The sequence below is a fragment of the Miniopterus natalensis genome, chromosome 11 (genome assembly GCF_054644295.1).
Source record: "Miniopterus natalensis isolate mMinNat1 chromosome 11, mMinNat1.hap1, whole genome shotgun sequence".
Taxonomy (NCBI): domain Eukaryota; kingdom Metazoa; phylum Chordata; class Mammalia; order Chiroptera; family Miniopteridae; genus Miniopterus; species Miniopterus natalensis.
In genome coordinates, this window is record NC_142091.1 from 51,325,825 (window position 1) to 51,343,216 (window position 17,392).

At 43.5% G+C, this 17,392-nt stretch overlaps 1 protein-coding gene across 3 annotated transcripts in view; it reads right to left on the minus strand.

The window, feature by feature from the left end:
• SERGEF (secretion regulating guanine nucleotide exchange factor) overlaps positions 1 to 17,392 on the minus strand; it is a 172,538-nt gene that overhangs the window by 56,507 nt on the left and 98,639 nt on the right. For all 3 annotated transcript variants that reach the window (XM_087821761.1, XM_016225153.2, XM_016225152.2), the window contains one exon: positions 4,102 to 4,138. In XM_087821761.1, coding sequence (XP_087677887.1) covers positions 4,102 to 4,138 — 37 coding nt within the window. The remainder of the gene's footprint in view (positions 1 to 4,101; positions 4,139 to 17,392) is intronic.

Sequence of the window (17,392 nt, forward strand, 5' to 3'; positions counted from 1 at the left end):
GACATAACTAAAGAGTGGCCAGGTTCTCTCCTTCTTGTTTGTCACTTGAGTTTGTCTCTGCCCAGCTCCAGCAGTTTATCTAAAGCAAGAACTGACTATCCTTTCTAGCCATGGGGGTGCCTGGTAGCAAACACAGAACACATCAAGAGATTCTTCATTGGAAAACTAAGGAAAGAACAAGAGCAGATTGCAAAAGAAGTGGGGAAGAGGAAACCTGGAAGCAAATGAGGTAGCAGAGTAGAATTACTTTGATCTCTGAAGAAACCTGAAATGCGGCTGCTGTGGAGCTTGCCTCAAGCTGGACATGCAGACCCTGAGTCCCTGCCTGGGACAGTGGACAGCAGAATCCTGACTGGCACAAATTAGGGCTAGCAGCGGTTCCAGATTCCCTAGACTGGAGTCCCCAGGCTTCAGTTTAAAAATCCATTCTGCAGCTATGCTGAGCATCTGCCCTGGACTCTGACATTTTGCGGAGTGGGAGGAGATACTTCCCTCTCTAGCTCCTGAGATTCCCACCCTGAATCTCAGACCTTCTTATAGTCATCTTAAAATTACTCCCTTCCTTGAAGTCTTAATAAACAGTAATGATAATATCAGCTAACATTTGTTGAGCCATTACTTTTGGGCCAGGGAGTTAGCAATTTACATAACATATATATCACAGATGAGACGATCAAGACACAGAGAGGTTAAGCCACTTAGACAAGGTTACCAGGCTCACAAGTAGAAGAGCCAGAGTTTGAACCCAGTGCCTATGCTCTTCCTCAGCACCACCCAAAGTGCCTCAGGCCTTAGGGTCCGATAGAGTCAAAAGAACAATCCTGGAAGTCAGGCAGACAGCTCTACATGTACTGCTACTTATCCCTGGGCAACCTGGTTAATCTGTCATATCTCCGAGTCTCAGTTGTCTCCTCTATAAAGTAGGTGCAATAAATATGCTTTGTGGAGCTGTGTCCATTCTAAGACAGTGTACGTCCTCAGTCATGTTCCTTACCCATCTCTTTTTCACCTCCCCTTCCAATTTTGATTGTCACTCATTCATTAGACATCAAGACTGCTTCTGTCCTTGAGCAAGGTTTGGCTTCTTCATATTCTGTTCTAGTCTATTTTGTAACTATTGTGTGCCTACAACGTGTGGGACCCAGTACCAGGCATTGTGGGGCTGGATTCCAGGAATGAGACTGGAGGTGGGAAATCCATCTAGAGTGGGCAATGGCAGAGGGCTGAGGGGAGGAGCTGGCTCTGAGAACCAGGCTTTCAGCTGGTAGGAACTCTCCTCCTCCAGCTTGTCTCCCTCTTGCTGGCCTCCTGCCAGGACTAACAGGCACTTCTTGTCGCCTCCTGGTGCACAGCTTGCACCCCGCAGGGCACCAACTAAGGGCCCCATTCCTCCCATGCTGGGAAGCCTCTGCTCCCAGCTCACACGCAGGCACGTAGCCATGTTCAGAGCTCTGTGACTGGGCCCACCTATCCTGACTCTGGAACCATTCATTCCGCACACTGTGAGCCAGACCTCAGGCACTGGATATAAAAGAGAAAATGACAGGTCTTTCCTCAGGGAGTGCACCAGCATGCCCTGCTCTCCACTATCTCTGATGTTCTCCTCACTTGGGTAACATGGGACACACCTTTCCAGAACATTATCATTTCTCTCTTCCGACTAAGAATTACTTTACTAGAATAGACACACTAACATGCAAGTCTCCCCTCTGCCCACCCTGACCAAGAGAAATAAGAAACAGAATTATAAATATATATGTACATATGAATGTATTTCTTATGCACCCCCTATTTACCAAGTTATCTCACCTCATACGTTATCTCACCTCATCGTCACAACCATCCTGCAAGATGAAATTATCCCTATTATATAGAGGAGGGGAAAAACTGGAAGCTCGCACAGAGATGGAGCCGGTTTGCACCAAGGCTGTCTGCCTGCAGAGTCTCTGCTCTTTCTATAGCCTCAGGCTGACTCTCAGCTCAGCCTGCTGGCCTGCTAGCTCTGGCCCCCTCCTCCTTTGTCTGAATTTTGTTCTTTCAAATATTTAGATTCCCTGCAATCTTCTTGTGTGTGTGGTCCCAGAGGAGGCCACCCTCTCCCAGACCAGTGACAGCATCAGCACCTCGGATTCTCTGATTTGCCTGTCTTAATTACACCCAGGCTGGAGCAGTTCCGGGGCTGCTGCAAAGCGTGCAGGCTTGCTGTTCTGTTTTCTCACTCCTCTGACTACAGCCCCTTTTACTCCCCACCCCCTCTGCTGGCTGGCAGCCTACCTCCTCGCTGTCCTTGGTTCTGCCTCCTTGCACATCACGTTCAGGCCTGCCAAGGACTGCTTCAAACTGCTGCCGCCCCAGGCAGCTGAGCCAGTCTAGCTCAATTCAGAAAAGAGTGCTCGAGTCTCTGCTGAGTGCCAGGCACTGCTCTGGGTGCCACAAATAGGCAGGAAGCAAAAGGAAAGCACAGGGGCCTTGCTCTTCAGAAGCTCAGAGTCAGAGGCTGGGAGGGAGAAGCAGACAGGAGCAGAAATGGCTGGCCCAGGGCAGGCGGTGAGGGCTGTAACAGAGTCCTAAGATATCAGAGCTGAAGGGAACCTTGGTTTCCTGTTTTAACCCCTCCACTTTATAGATGGCGAACAAGAGCCCACAGGAGGACAATTATATGAATAAATGATGTCGAGAAATAACAACCAGCTCTTCTAAAACCCTTACTAGGAGCTAAGTACTGTTCCACGTGCCTTACATGTATTAACTGAACCCCCTCAACGACCCTCTGAGGGAGGCGCTATTGCCCTCCCCATTTTAAAGATAAAGAAAGTGAGGCATTGAGGGGTTAAATTCCTTGTCCAAGTACACAGCTAATAAGTGGCAACCTGTATTGCACTTAAGCATTTGGGACCTACAGTGCTGCCTCTCTAATGCAGGGGTGAGAAACTTTTTATCTATCCAGAGCCATTTGGATATTCATAACATCATTCGCAGGCCATACAAAATTATCAACTTTAAAATTAGCTATGCCTGGCCGGCATGGCTCAGTGGTTGAGCATCGGCCTATGATCCAGGAGATCATGGTTTGACTCCTGGTCGGGCACACTCCTGGGTTGAGGACTCGGTCCCCGGTATGGGACATGCAGGAGGCAGCTGATCATGACTCTCTCATCATAGATGTTTCTCTTTCTCTCTTTCTCTCTCTCTCTCTCTCTCCCCCCTTCCTCTCTCTGAAATTAATAAAGAGATGATAGATAGATAGATAGATAGATAGATAGATAGATAGATAGATAGATAGATAGATGATAGATAGATATAGATATAGATATAGATATAGATATAGATATAGATATAGATATAGATATAGATATAGATATAGATATAGATATAGATATAGATATAGATATAGATATAGATAGATATAGATATATTTTAAAATTACCTATGAAAAAGCTCCTAGATTTACTGAATTTCTAGTCCCTTGGCAGGGTCAAATCAAATTATTTCACTGGCAGTATCTACGGCCCTCGGGCCGGATGTTCCCCACCCCTAGTGTGAGACATAGACAGAGTCTACCAGCGGAAGCAATAAGAAGGCTCCTTGAAGGAATTACTCATAGGTCCTGGTTATCCAGAATCAACTAAGAGGAAGCCTAATTAATCAGAAGCTTCAACTAAGAGTTCCCAAGCACCACAAAATACAAGGCAATGAGTAAACAGAGCCTCATATTTCCAAAGAGCGAGCCGAGCCACCCAGGAGAAATAAACTTGGTGGAAGGGATTTAGTTAAGGAAGGAGTAGCAGCTCAACTCCCTTCCTCTTTTATGTCTAGCTTTCTACACATGCTGCCCCCAACCTGTAAGATCTTTAATATCCTCAAATACCACTTCCTGAGGTAGGGAGACCAGCTCAGGCACCTTAAGAAGAATCTCAATGATGTGGATTGAAATGTGTAGAAAAGGAGGTTCTAGCCTTGGTCAAGCAAAGACTTCCATTTCCCAGAATCTCAACACACACACACACACACACAGGCACCCTGGCCTCTGGTTAACAAAGAGTCTTTAATTTTGCCACATGAGTTTCAGAATAAACAGTTACCAGGATATTAGCTACTTACCAACCACTGCCAGATTATGTTCTGAGCCACATGAGACCTGTAAAAAGAAAGAAAATAAGTTACATTAGAAAAAGAAAATGTATAGATATTTCAGCCTATTTATTTTATGGTCACAGTCATTTTTTTAATAACCCTAACGTCTGTTTTTGGCAAATTTTACAAAGTAAGTAGAAAGGGGCACCATATACAAAAGTTGACTATAATTACAACATACTCACAACTACATAAAAAGGAAAAGTGAATTTTAAAAATTGAATGAAATATCTAAAGATGTTAATGTATTTGTTTTTAGGCAGTGAGAACATAAGTGATTTTTAAAAATCCTTTCTTCTTTCTACTTTTTTGTATTTTTCAAACTTTCTATAATGAGCCTGTATTACTATAAAAACTAAAATATAAGGCAATACAAATGATAGTTTTTGAAAACTGAACTAAAAAGACCATCACTCTTATCCTAACTGACAAAATGAGCAGAGAATTTGGTGGAAACAGACTTGTCTAAGGACAAATGCTTGACTTTTCTCATCTGTTCACCTTCCAGTCACACAAATATCTGTAGTTCTCTGGACATGACACATCTGTCACACCTCTACACATGCAGAGGCCTTTGCACATGCTGTTCTCTGCTTGGAATGACCTCAACAACTGCCAACCTAGAAAACTTCCACTCATCCTTTAAAATCTCAAAGCGTCCACTGAGATTCCTTTGCAGTTGCTTCTAGGCAGGCTCAAGCACTCCTTTCCTTGGACAACTTATATGCACCCCCACTGTAGCAATTATCTTGTGGCCTTTTGCATTTTTTCCTGTCTCCTCACTAGGCTGTATATATCTTGAGAAAAGGACTCTGATCCACCTCTGCATTGCACAGTTGGATTGTACAAGGCCAGGGACTCAACTAACATCTGTTAAATAAGAGAATAAATGAAAGAACAAAATACATAAAAGAACAAATACCTGATACATGAAAGACAATCATTTAGGGTTCTGAATCCAGTGTCCACCCAGTGACAGGCCCTTCTTTCATTCTTTGCACATCCCAACTGCTGCCAGGAGGAAATGGTTGGGAATATAAAAGCAGAAATCACCCTCCAGGTACTAATTAAAAGAAACTCAACACTCTGGAGAAGCATCCTGTGACCTTTATCAGGATGCTCACTTTAGCTCCTGGCAAGAGGAAGTCTCAGGTACTCAAGGAGGGAAGGGCCCTGGAGGTTTTCTAGTCCAATCTTTCGACATTATGAAGAGAAAACTGAGGATTGGGAGGACAGAATTTGCCTTACATGCCACGGCAAGTGTGTCAAAACTAAGACTACAACCACGCTGATTCTCACACAAGTTCCTTTCCTGATGCTACAGCTTCTCACTCTTTCCCAGTGAAAACCACCTGGAAGTGATACTCAAAAGTAATCAGCATAGACCCCTGACAGTGACAGGTTCAAAAGGCATTTCAGCACTGAAGGCCAAATAACACACTGGTAAGTGAGAAGGGGCAGCAAGGCTTCTGAGGCTTTTTTCCTTATAAAAGCTGTGCTTCCCAGATCCCATCTTCTAAAGGGAAGGGGCCTATAGCGAAGGTGAACTCCCTGACAGTGTCTGGCAAAGAAGCACCTGTATATTTGATCCCAGTAAAGATTTCCAGATTGTCTAGTCTCTGAGGTCCTTTGAGACAGGCTCTGTATCTAATTTATCTGAGAGGGTCCCACCATGTTTCATATACACAGCACAAGTTCATTCTATGCTTCCTGGTTATACTGAGCTTCCCTAGGTTCTGTCATAGAAAGATGTTTAGATTGAAAAACTGGGGAAAACTTAGATATCTAATATTAGGGTAATGTTTATGTACATTATGATAGAACCACCTGATGAACTATTATACAGACTTGGAAAATGATGCTTACACAATGGAAAATACTCGTGATATCCCGTGAACTGAAAAAAATTGCCTAAAAACTGTATTATGAATGTAATCTCAACCCTATAATAAAGCATGAATGAAAGACTGGAAGGAGATACATCAAAACGTTGACAGTGACTGCCTCTGGATTAGGGATGAGACAGGCATTATGAATATGGTTTTTCCTTTTGCTTTTTTAATGCTTTCTAATTTTAAACACCATTTTTATAATCAGAAAATAATCTTTTAAAAATAAGAAAAATAAATGCAGTGCAGTTTCCACCACAGAGTGGGGGAAAACCCCAGCCTGCTATAAAATCTGATATGTTTTATAGTGGGGGGGAAAAGATTTGAAGGAAATATGACTAAACTACAAAGGGCAGCTTCTGTTCTCTATTTTTCAAATTTTCTGTAACAGTGGTGGTAGCAGCAGTAGTGATGATGGCAGCAATAAAGGCAGGAATTAAAGCCACCATAGACTGAGGACTTATGTGCCAGGCATCACGCCAAGGCACTTTAGAAACATTATCACATCTTAATCATCACAATAATCTTTTTCAGGTAGGTTTGACTTTGCTCATTTTAGAGATAAGAAACTGAGCTCATACATATTAAATAACTTTCATAGCTAGCTAAGGGGAAGCAGCAGAACTAAAACCCAGGTCTTCCCAATCTCCCAGCTCCTGTTCTGTACTACTTGATTGTATCACCTTTGTTTTACAAAAATAAAGTGATTTCATTTCACAATATGCAGACAAAGGGCCTGCCTCTGACTGCCAAGGTTCAACCTGGGGCTGTGGACTGCAGAACTGACCAACCTTCAGGACTAGAGGCTTCCAGAAACAAGCCACTGACAAATGCCAGTATCAGGCAGCAGGTGCTGCTCTGAATTAATGAGCGAGACAGTGATGAATGGATTTTGTCAAGGCCACATAGAGCTTGAAGCTCAAAGCTCCCCACTGCTTCCTGCTGTCTGTGCATTGGCAGAGGCCAGAAGACTGAACACCACAGGCCACAAAATCCCAGGGCTACACTCCTTCAACAAGATTGTATCAATGACCGTTAGCTTCATATTGCTCCTGTCAGCATCTACCCTCCGCACAGCTGCAGGCAGTTTTCTGGAAGACTGTGTTAACAGTGGCAGTGTGCCTGGGAGAAAGAGATTCAGAGCCAGGAAGCCAGGTGAATCCTTAGTCCTCTGCTTCCTGGCTCTGAGACCATTAGCTAGGTATTTACCCTCCCCGGCCTCAGTGTTCTCAGGTGGAAAAAAGTACGTAACAGTACCTGCTCACCTGCCTCACAGAATTGCTAGAGGACAAGTGAGACACTCGCATCTCCTCATAGCCATGCGGCTCACCTTTCTTACATGTAAATCTGACCATGGCATGGCCCTATACAGAACACTTCACAGGCCCCCAGCACTGGGAGGACAGCCTGAACTACACAGTGTGGCTTATGAGGCCCTCTGGAGGAAGCCCCAGTTTACCTCTCTGGCCTCATTTCCTCCCTCTGCTACCCATGAACCCTCAACCCCAAATAACATATTCCCTTGGTTCCATTCACACCACATTACATGTTCTCAAAGAACACTACAGGATGTCAGGCTCTTATGCACGCTCTTCTCCTTGACTGGAATTCCCTTTCTCCCACCGTCTATTGCTCAAGTATCGCCTCCTTATAAAGCTGGCCCTGACTGCTCAGGGCAGACCCAGCTGCTCCACCCTGGCTACTCCCACAGCATTATGCATCATGGCCCTTGTCACACATGAGATGTCTATTCATGAACTGTGCATGAGTTAGGCACCACTGTTTCTCAAACATTCAGCAAAGTGCCTGCCCAGCAGTGTCTCTGCCACGCAGCCCAGTGCAGGGCATAAAGGGGTGCAAGGGGCTGATCAAAAGGTAAGCGGCCCAGACAAGTTAGATGATCCCAAAACAAATGTCAGTAGTGATGTGGCCATTCTAGCCCAAGTGAAGACAGGCACTGAGATGCACAGTGAGGGCAGGAAGGGAACAGCATTACAAGAATAGTATGGAGATGACAGGGGCATCAATAGCACAAGACATTGTTCCAGGAACTCTAGCACAGCAACACACAGTAAGCCAGCTGCAGAGGTCAGTCCTGGGAGATATAAAGTGGGCTCCGGCTTGCTGGATGGGGCCTTCAGAAGCAGTGGGGCACACCTCCCCAAGGGTGAAGAGTGGGACAAAGCTGGCTGTGGAAAGCTGTCCTGACTCAGTGCTGCTCAAATGCCAGAGGGATCTTCTCTGTTCAGGCATCTCAAACTGAGGAGGCAGAGCTGCAGAAAACAATTTCCAAACCCCTAGCTACCACAGGGACAAGATCTTCCAGCGACATTCCTGCTAGGCTGGACTCCGTCGGCTATTAAGGGAGATGCTCAGAAATCTCCCACCGGCTGGACCCCACTAACTGCAGCTGGATGGGAATGAACTGGGGCAAGAATTGACTGGTAATAGCTGCCCAGTAAATATATGATGAATGCATTAATGAGATAAATGAATAACTAAATGAATAAGCAAAACTTAGATTAACATGGAAATATTTGCCAGATGTTGAATGTGAGCACTTTAGTTCTCAGCAGTACATTTGTACCATTTCTAAAAACAGCTGACTGGCCCTTTTGAGTGTTTATGGCCAGACACCTGGCTAACTGCTTTGCCTGTTTTATCTCATTGAAACACATGCCAAACTTAAGAGAGGGACTCTTTTGTTACAACTGCTTTACAAACCAGGCGACTAGGGTTCTGAGGAATAAGGTATCTTGCCCAGTGTCTTACAGCTAATGAGGGTGCAGGATTCTGTGATCACTCCGATTCAACCTTTCTGTCCTCGCAACTGTTTAAACCCTCCTGTTTGTATACAGGATAGAAATATACCGCTCACCCTTACATCCTTACATCCGGAAACCCTGTGCCAGTTACCCAGGATCTAAAGGGGGAGAGCCCTAGACTTTCAGGGCCCAAACAACATCATCCTAGGGCTAGAGGTGTCCTCCCCTGGGCTGATCTAGAAGCTGTTCCCGGGCTTTTTCTTGGGGGGAAATGCTGTAAAATGGAAACCAGGCTTTGTCCCCTGCCTTCCCTATGGAAGCCGTCACCTCCTGGGGTCCTCCACCAGATTTTCCAACTCTGAGCATGGGGAAATCAAGGCGGGGGAACAGAGTGGGGCAGGGTACAAACAGGACTCGGGAAGAAGCGCTGAGATGCCAAGGAGAGGAAGCGGGCCGGGACTGCCCTCATCTTCTGCGCAGCTGCTAGTGACAGCCCGGGGACCACCTTGGGATGCGCCTGGCGGCCCGCAGGGCCTGCTGATTGGTTCCTGCCGGTGCCCTGGGCCGGCTCGCGGATGCTATGGCAACGAGGCGCCAGTGCGGAGGCACGTGACGCCGGGGGAGGGGCGGCCGTTCCCCAGGCCGCGGAGGGGGCATCAGAGCCTGCGCCCCGCCTCACCCAGAGCCTGGGCCCGCACAGCCTCCAGGAAGGGGAAGCCGCTGGGTGCAGCTCCAGAAAGGCCGCCTCCCTTGGGGTTCACAGGGAAGGGAGTGGGCACCTCGGTGCACACTGCTAGTACCCCGCCCAAACCCAGCTGTCATGTGTGTAGAGCTCTGGGAGACAACCAGAATTTCCAAACCTGTTAGAAAAACAGGGCTGGGAGGCTGGGCATGTTTCACAGGTAAAATGCAATCCCGCTAGCCAGTAGAGTTTTACCCCTGGTTCAGAAATAGCCCCAAATGGAGCCCATGGAGACAGCAGAGAGGCAGCACAGTGGCCTGCTTCTAGAAGCACCTGGCCTTAGAAAGAGGCCTTTAACTCCCAGTGGGAGGGCTTGAATTTCTAACTGAAGCCCAGGTGCCAAAGATCAAAAAGTGAGACCTCAAGGCCAGTCACTCCACCTGTCCTCCACCTCAAAGTCCTTGGAGAAGAACCCATTCTCCCTGTACAGCCAATTCCTTTTTTCAAAGCACATTATATACCTTAGGAAATGACGCTTAAACTAGGTATTTCCTTAAAAGTTGGGGTGGGGAGGAAGAGAGCTAAAATTTGGTAAGTGTCTGGATGCCAGGCATGTGACATTGTAGAACTGACTCTACCCCCACAGCCTCACAGCCTCAGTTACTCTGGGAAGTGAGAACCTGTCTCCCTACTCAACAGGTCAGCAAACACACTCCGAGGAGTTAAAGCGCTAGTCCCAGGTTACGCTGGGCTGTACACCCAGGCTGTTGGCCTTGATCCAAAACCTGTGAGTTCAAGCACTACCCATACTGCCTTCCTCTTCTGATACTGGTACCAAGCTGCTCCTGTCGGTAAGGCGCAAACTCTCAAGTGCCAGGAGATCTCTGACTGTCTCCCTCCTCCTCTGTCTCCGTCCTGTTAATTCTGTCTTCTCAGAGATTCTCAAATCTATGTCTTGACTTCCAGCTGCTACCATCTTAGTTCAGTCCTTTTCACTCTAGCCCAAAGAAGGCATCTAAAAGACGTCAAGCCTTCTTCTCTGTCATATCATGATCTCATTTTTAAAACAGCATTTTTAAGTTGTCACAGTCTCAAAGCCTCCTAACTTCCTACCACACTTGACCTCTTACCCCTTTCCTGCACATACCCACTAAATTCAGAAACACAAGTCTCTTCTCTGTCCCTGGAAAATCTGTTTCCCCACTTTTGTACCTTTATTGGCACCATTCTCCTTTCTTCATATCATTCTAAACCTGACCAACCCTTTAAGACCCAGTTAAAATTCCACTGCCTTGAGGAAGCCTCCCAGATCACCTCGGCCCCAAGGAGATGTGCTTTATCTCAAATCCTACCACCTGCCTTGGCTATAGTTTGCTTTCATCAAGTCTCCTTTGTACTGTTAATAATACATATACATACATACATACATACACGCATGCCAGGAGACCCAAGTACCCAAAATAAATGATTACTTACTTCCATCAAAAGACAAGTACAAGAATATTCATAGCAGCTTTACTTATAATAAATAAAAACATAAAATTACCCAATATTCATCACCAGTAGAATGGATAAAGGGTGATATATTCAGCATACTTTATAGCAATGAGGAGGAATCTACAGCTATTCGCAACATGGATAAATCTTCAAGAATAATGGTAAACAAAAGAAACCAGACACAGACGAGTAAATATTGTATGCCTCTACTTACACGAAGCTCAAAAGTAGGCAAAGCTTATTTTAAATAAATGGTATAACTGTTATGAAGGAGCAAAAAGAACTAATCCTGATAACATTTAAACATAGTACTTTGACTAAAAACTTCTGTTTAAAAACAAAAAGCTGCCAAAAAAGTCTTTAGCTCTACTTAGTGGATTTTGTAAAATCATAGTAGTATGCATATATCAATTCTAAAAGTATTTAGTATGTATTGTAGGAATGAGCAAATGAGGAAATATATTAATGTTGTTGGGAGCCGGAATTAGGAAACACAAATATGAGGGATGGCTAAAAGGAACCCTGTGGACACTGGATCAGAAACAGAGGTATAAGTATGAACTCACAGTTTTACACACACACACACACACACACACACACACACCCTGAATTAAAGCAATATGAAATTACCTATAAGAAATAACACCCCAGAAGCAATGAGTTCACTTGGTGCATGGATCTTGGCTTTTAAATTCTGTTCAACTAAGAGGACTTAGAGCTCCTTAGAGAAATGGCTAGTTCTAGGGTTGGGACTGGGAAAGAACAATTTGAGCCTGAAACATCTATTTGTGCCAGGAAATAAGAAAGTGAGCAAAGAATGACAGGAACATGTAAAAAGGATACAGAAGCTAGCTTGAAGGGTCTCTCACTGGCTAAATAAGGGAGAATTTGAGCATCAAAATGAATGACAATAGTAGATTATAACTCAATGAATAAAATAAAAATTCATGATTACACACTGAATAATAAATAGGGGAGCAGGAAAAGCTCTTCCTTATAGTATGATGTCAAGAATAATAAATGTAAAAGAAAGAATTAGACAAGAAAATAATTTTGCAATAGTAACAGGTAATTCAGGGAAGAATTATTAATGGATGGTAGAACTACTGGGCAAAAGGCCGAGAGGAACAAGGTATTTACGTAGTCTCAAAGTATCTCTTCACAGATTATTTCTTAATTACAAAGGAGAAATGGTGACCTTAGAAAGGAGGCAAAATCATCTTATCCAAGTGATATAAATCCGCATTACTATTAATGGGACAAACTGACATGAGGTGCCTCTTCTTGCAATACATGAAAGACACAACATTATTTCGTACTCCTGCCAAAAGTGCCTAAGTGAAATCTAATCATGAGGAAACATCAGATAAAACCAAATTGAGGGTCATTATACAAAACAACTACAAAACAATTGTCCTGTACTCTGAAAAAAATATCAAAGTCATAAAAGATTTTAAAAGCTATTTCAGATGAAAGGAAGCACAAAGACATGACAACTAAATGCAATATATGATCCTGAACTGGCACCTGGATCAACATGAAAAACTTCCATAAAAGATATCATGGAGACAACTGGAGAAATATGAAGATGCTCTGTATATTAAACAACAGTATTCTATCAATGTTAAATTTTCAGCAAAGAGGGAGAGGACACAAAAGTGGCAAAATGTTAACATATGCTGTACCTGGGTGAAGGATTTGGAGAATTCTTCATATTATTCTTATAACTCTTCCATAAATCTGAAGTTATTTCAAAATAAGCTAAAAATTTTAAACAAGCACAACTAATCTAAGAGGAGAGCGTAGAATAGCAGTTATCTTTGGGTGGGTATATTGGAGAAGAGGCACGAGGGAGGCTTGCTGAGGTGTCTAATTTGGGTGATTACACAGCTGTATACAAATGTAAACGTAATTGACTCTGGTCTAAAGTCTGACATTTGTTAAGTCATCAGACCTTGGGCATGAGGCTTGCACTTTCTTTTCTGAGGCTTCATTGTAAAACGGGTTTAATAACACTAGCCTCACGGGATTGTGAAGCGTCAGTAAGATCCAATACCCCGAAGAACCCAACCCAGCTCCTAATACTTAGAAGGAGTTCAATGTTACTTCTATCTCCCTTGATATCCCAACTCTTTTTATAAGTCCTCTGAAAAATATATCTTCATATGTGATCAATATCAAGGTCATTTTTATTGCTGTGATTTTAAATACTGGGCCTCGCTTCAGAAAGGCTCCCCTGCAATGAGGCTATTTCAGATTCCAGCAGGCGCCACTGCTGTGCATGTGCAGTAAGCCTTGTGCATATGCTCAGCTCGCACGCAGTGCAATGAGTGCAGCTAAGCAGGCAGGGATGTATGGGTGGCTCAGCCTTGAGGTCAGAAGGCTGAACACAATCTCAGACTATTAAAATGTACGGGCTACATGGGATAATCTGTCACTCAAACCAATGTTTCTTCAGCAAGAAACCCACAGGCCCACAGAAGAAGAACGAAATCTCTTGCTCAGCCTCCGCCACGCTGAGGGCGTCGGAGAAACAGTGAGCCTTGGTTCTGGCCTCAGCTCTGGCCTGGAATTCTGCAGCAGCTTCCTTGGTGTCCCTCTCCTCCCCAGCCTCCCCCTGCTCTGTGAAAATACTCTTCCTAAAGTACACATGGATTATTTTGCTCCCCGATGCCCAAGCCCAAATTCCTTTGTCTGGTATTGAAGATCCTCCATGGTCTGGGCCTAGTGTGGTCCTCTAGCATCTTTCCCCAGTAGAATTATTCACCGGGACTTGCATTCCAGCCTCATCAGGCCCCACACGGCATCCCACCACCCCACTCTCATCACGCCTGGCTCCTGCTGTCCCCTCGGTTCAGGGTAACCTTCACCACTCATCTTGGGAAGGAGGGAGAGAGGAGGAGAAAAAGAATTGCTAACATTTATTAACTACCAAGTCCCATTCTAGCACTTTTTGTGAATTAATTCATTATATCTTCATTTGATAGATTAACTGAGGAAAAGAGTGGTTAAATGCCTTGACTAAAAGCACATAGCTAATAAGTGGCCAGGCCACTTCAGAAGTAACTGCTCCCTCCTGTGGGCCCTGCTCTAGAAATAGCATTTATTCCACTTAAGTGGTTCACATGTCTGTCTCTTCCCAGGTTATATAGGTTATAACGTTCATAAGCATGAAGACTGCATCTCCTTCTGAGTGCGATAAACAGAGCCCTGCACATAGTAGGTCCTGATGTTTGTTGAATTGAAGTCACTCATCTGTGTACTTCACTCAGCTCTTGGCTCAGAGTCAGGCATAGAGTATGTACTCTGGAAATGCTACGTGAATGACGCTGGATTTATCTACAAATTTCCTCAGCTCCTTTCCAGGGTCTCATAAATACTTTGAGCTCTGTAAGTAATGGCTGAATTCAAAGACTAGATGATCCTTCAGATGTTCAGAATTTGAGTCAGCAGATAAACAGAAAGCCTCCCAAGACAAGACAGGAAGATCCCACAAGGCCTAAGGGAGAGCCACTGAGTGATGCTTCAGGATGGGAACAGCTAGAAATTGGACCTTTAGCATGTGGAAGGAGACAGCACAGCCCCCTCCTATCTCAATTCTACCTCCAACAACAGTAACAAAAAAACAAGCCAACAGACTAACTCTGAGCCACCTGTCCGCAAAGCCCAAGAATCTTTGCCTTCGCTGCAGCAGAGCTTGGCTGGGCTACTGCTGGCAAGAGCACCTGAACAGGGCCTCTGACCAAGAGGTCCTCGGGGACCCTGGAGCCCCTCACACTGAGGATCACTTCTGCTTTTTTGATTAGAACAAAACAAAACAAAATCTAGAGTGCCAGGTCCCAAAGCTTTATTCTTTCTGGGATTAAAAAGTCAAGAATTCAGATAAGATGACGCAGAGAAATCAAAGCTTATCATAACAAGTATGTGCAGTGTGAGAATGATGACTGTATCTACTGTGACTGGCCGGTGCCACGTGCCCCAGCCTGACAGACTTCCTTCCCAGGCACAGCGCACAAGTCCGCAGTCTAACGAGCTGCTGCCTGGCCCCAGGGGCCGCTCGCTAGGACCCCACGGCCTCCGCCCCGTTCCCAGCTGAGTGAGCATCAGTAAATTACCTTCTTTAACTACTGATGTGACTCTGAAACTTTACTGGTTCAAGATAAAGGTGTAGATTATCATATTCTGTTCTGGGCCACACACGCGAAATAAATTTTAAATAAAGTTTATTCTCTTTTTCAGATTATAAAAATTATATACAGTTATTACAAAATAATAAGAAAAATAAAAAACACCTATAATCCACCACCCACATGGTGTATTCCCTTCGAATTTTTTCCCTATCAATATCTGTCTGTGTGAATAAAATGTACATAATTTCAGGAACACAGTCCATATTCTAATGGGTCATGCTCTATATTCTGTTTTTATCATGACTTTTGCACTTAATGTTATGTTTCCCATATCATTACTTTCATTAAAAATGTAATTTTTAGCATGTGCTTTATAGTATCATAGGAATATGCCCTAATTTCATTATTTCCTTACTGTCGGGTACCTAGATTGCTTTCAATATTTTGCCATTATAAACTGCTCTGTGGTGAACATTTTTGAAAAAATATTTTCCTATATCACTGATTATATCCTTAGGATAAATTTTCCAAAGTAGAATTATTGAATAAGAACTATGAATCTCTTTAAGGCACTTGTACAGTTCAGGCAGTACATTTTATTTGGGTCATGGACAAAACAGATCCATCCAGAAGAAAAAGAACAAAATGGGAACAGAGTAAAATTACTGAAATAATAATATTGGCTAACATATATTGGGTGTGTATAATGTGACAGGAAGTTGCCAGAGAGCTTTGCATGCATTGGTTCATTTAATCCATGAATTAATCCTATAAGGTATACATACATAGATAAGGAAACCAAGATTCAAAGAAGTTAATTTGTCCAATATCTGTTAGTAGGTGGCATAGCTGAATTTAAATCATTATGATTCCAGTAAGTAGACTTAATGCTATGCTATAATATGTCATGTAAAAAAAAAAAAAAATAGAAGGGAAAAATTAGTATTTTCAATCTAAAGAGAAAATTTGGATGGTACAAGCGCCACAGGAAGAAGGGGGACCAGGTTGCAGAATGAAATGGCATAAGGTTCAATGGACAGAAATGCTAAAAATGTCAGAGTTCAGTTTAATAATACAAAGGCCTTTTTTTTTTTAATCCCCACCCAAGGATATGTTTTTATTGACTGTATTTCAGAGAGAGGGAGGGAGAGAGAAGGAGGGAGGGAGGGGGAGAGAGAGAGGGAGAGAGAAATAGAAAGAGAGAGACAGAGCGAAACATCGATTGGTTGCCTCCTGTATGCACCCTGACAGGGATTGAACCTGCAACCTTTCAGTGTCCAGAACGACGCTCCAACCAACTGAGCCACACCAGCCAGGGAAGAAAGGCCATTCTAAAAATGAAAGTTTACCAAAAATGTGAGGGCTGTCTCCAGGAGGGTATAATCTAATTACTCTAGGAACTCCTTAGAAACAGAGTTTTTTCTGGTTGCTGGCAGAAGGAGAATTCAGAAAGATTTGAAGTGCAAGAAGACTCTTGGGCTCCACTGCTGTCTTTGAGGATGAAGGGGCCATGTTCAAGCACTGGAGAGCACTAGCTAATTTCTGAGCACAACCTTGAGCCAACCAACAAAAAAATGGGACATCAGTCCTATAACCACAAGGAACTGAAATATGCCAACAAGCTGAATGAGCTTAGAAGCAGATTCTTCCCTAGAGTCTCCAGATGAAAATCCAGCCCACCTTGATTTTGTCTTTGTGACTCCTAAGCAGAAAACTCAGCTGAGCTCACCCAGACATTTAAGCTATAGAACTATGAGCTAATAAAGAATACTGTTTTAAGCAACTAAGTTTGTGCTAATTTGTGAAGCAAGAGAAAACTAATGCATGCTACTTAAAACACCTTGGAGTATCAATTTTCTGCAATAGAAGACTGTGGGCCTTTATTCATATTCCTAATGATAATGATGTTTAATAATTTTAAAGAAGCTGTTTATCTTGGATGTTCAATAAAAGCAACTGTGATCACACACAAATAAAGAAAACTAATACAATGAGTAAATGGATAAACAAACTGTGATACAACATATAATGAAATACTACTCATCAATAAAAAAGGAGCAATCTACTGATATGCACAACATGAATGGATCTCAAAAACAGAATGCTGAATGAAAGAAGCCAGACACAAAGTACATACTGTTTGATTTCATCAATATGAAACTCTAAGAAAAACAAATCTGATTTTTAGTGATAGAAAACAGAAAGACAAATCTAATTTTATAGTAACAGAGAGGCCGGGGTTGGGGTGGGTGGGCTAACTGGTCCATCCCCTTCCTGACTGACTTTCTGCCTCCA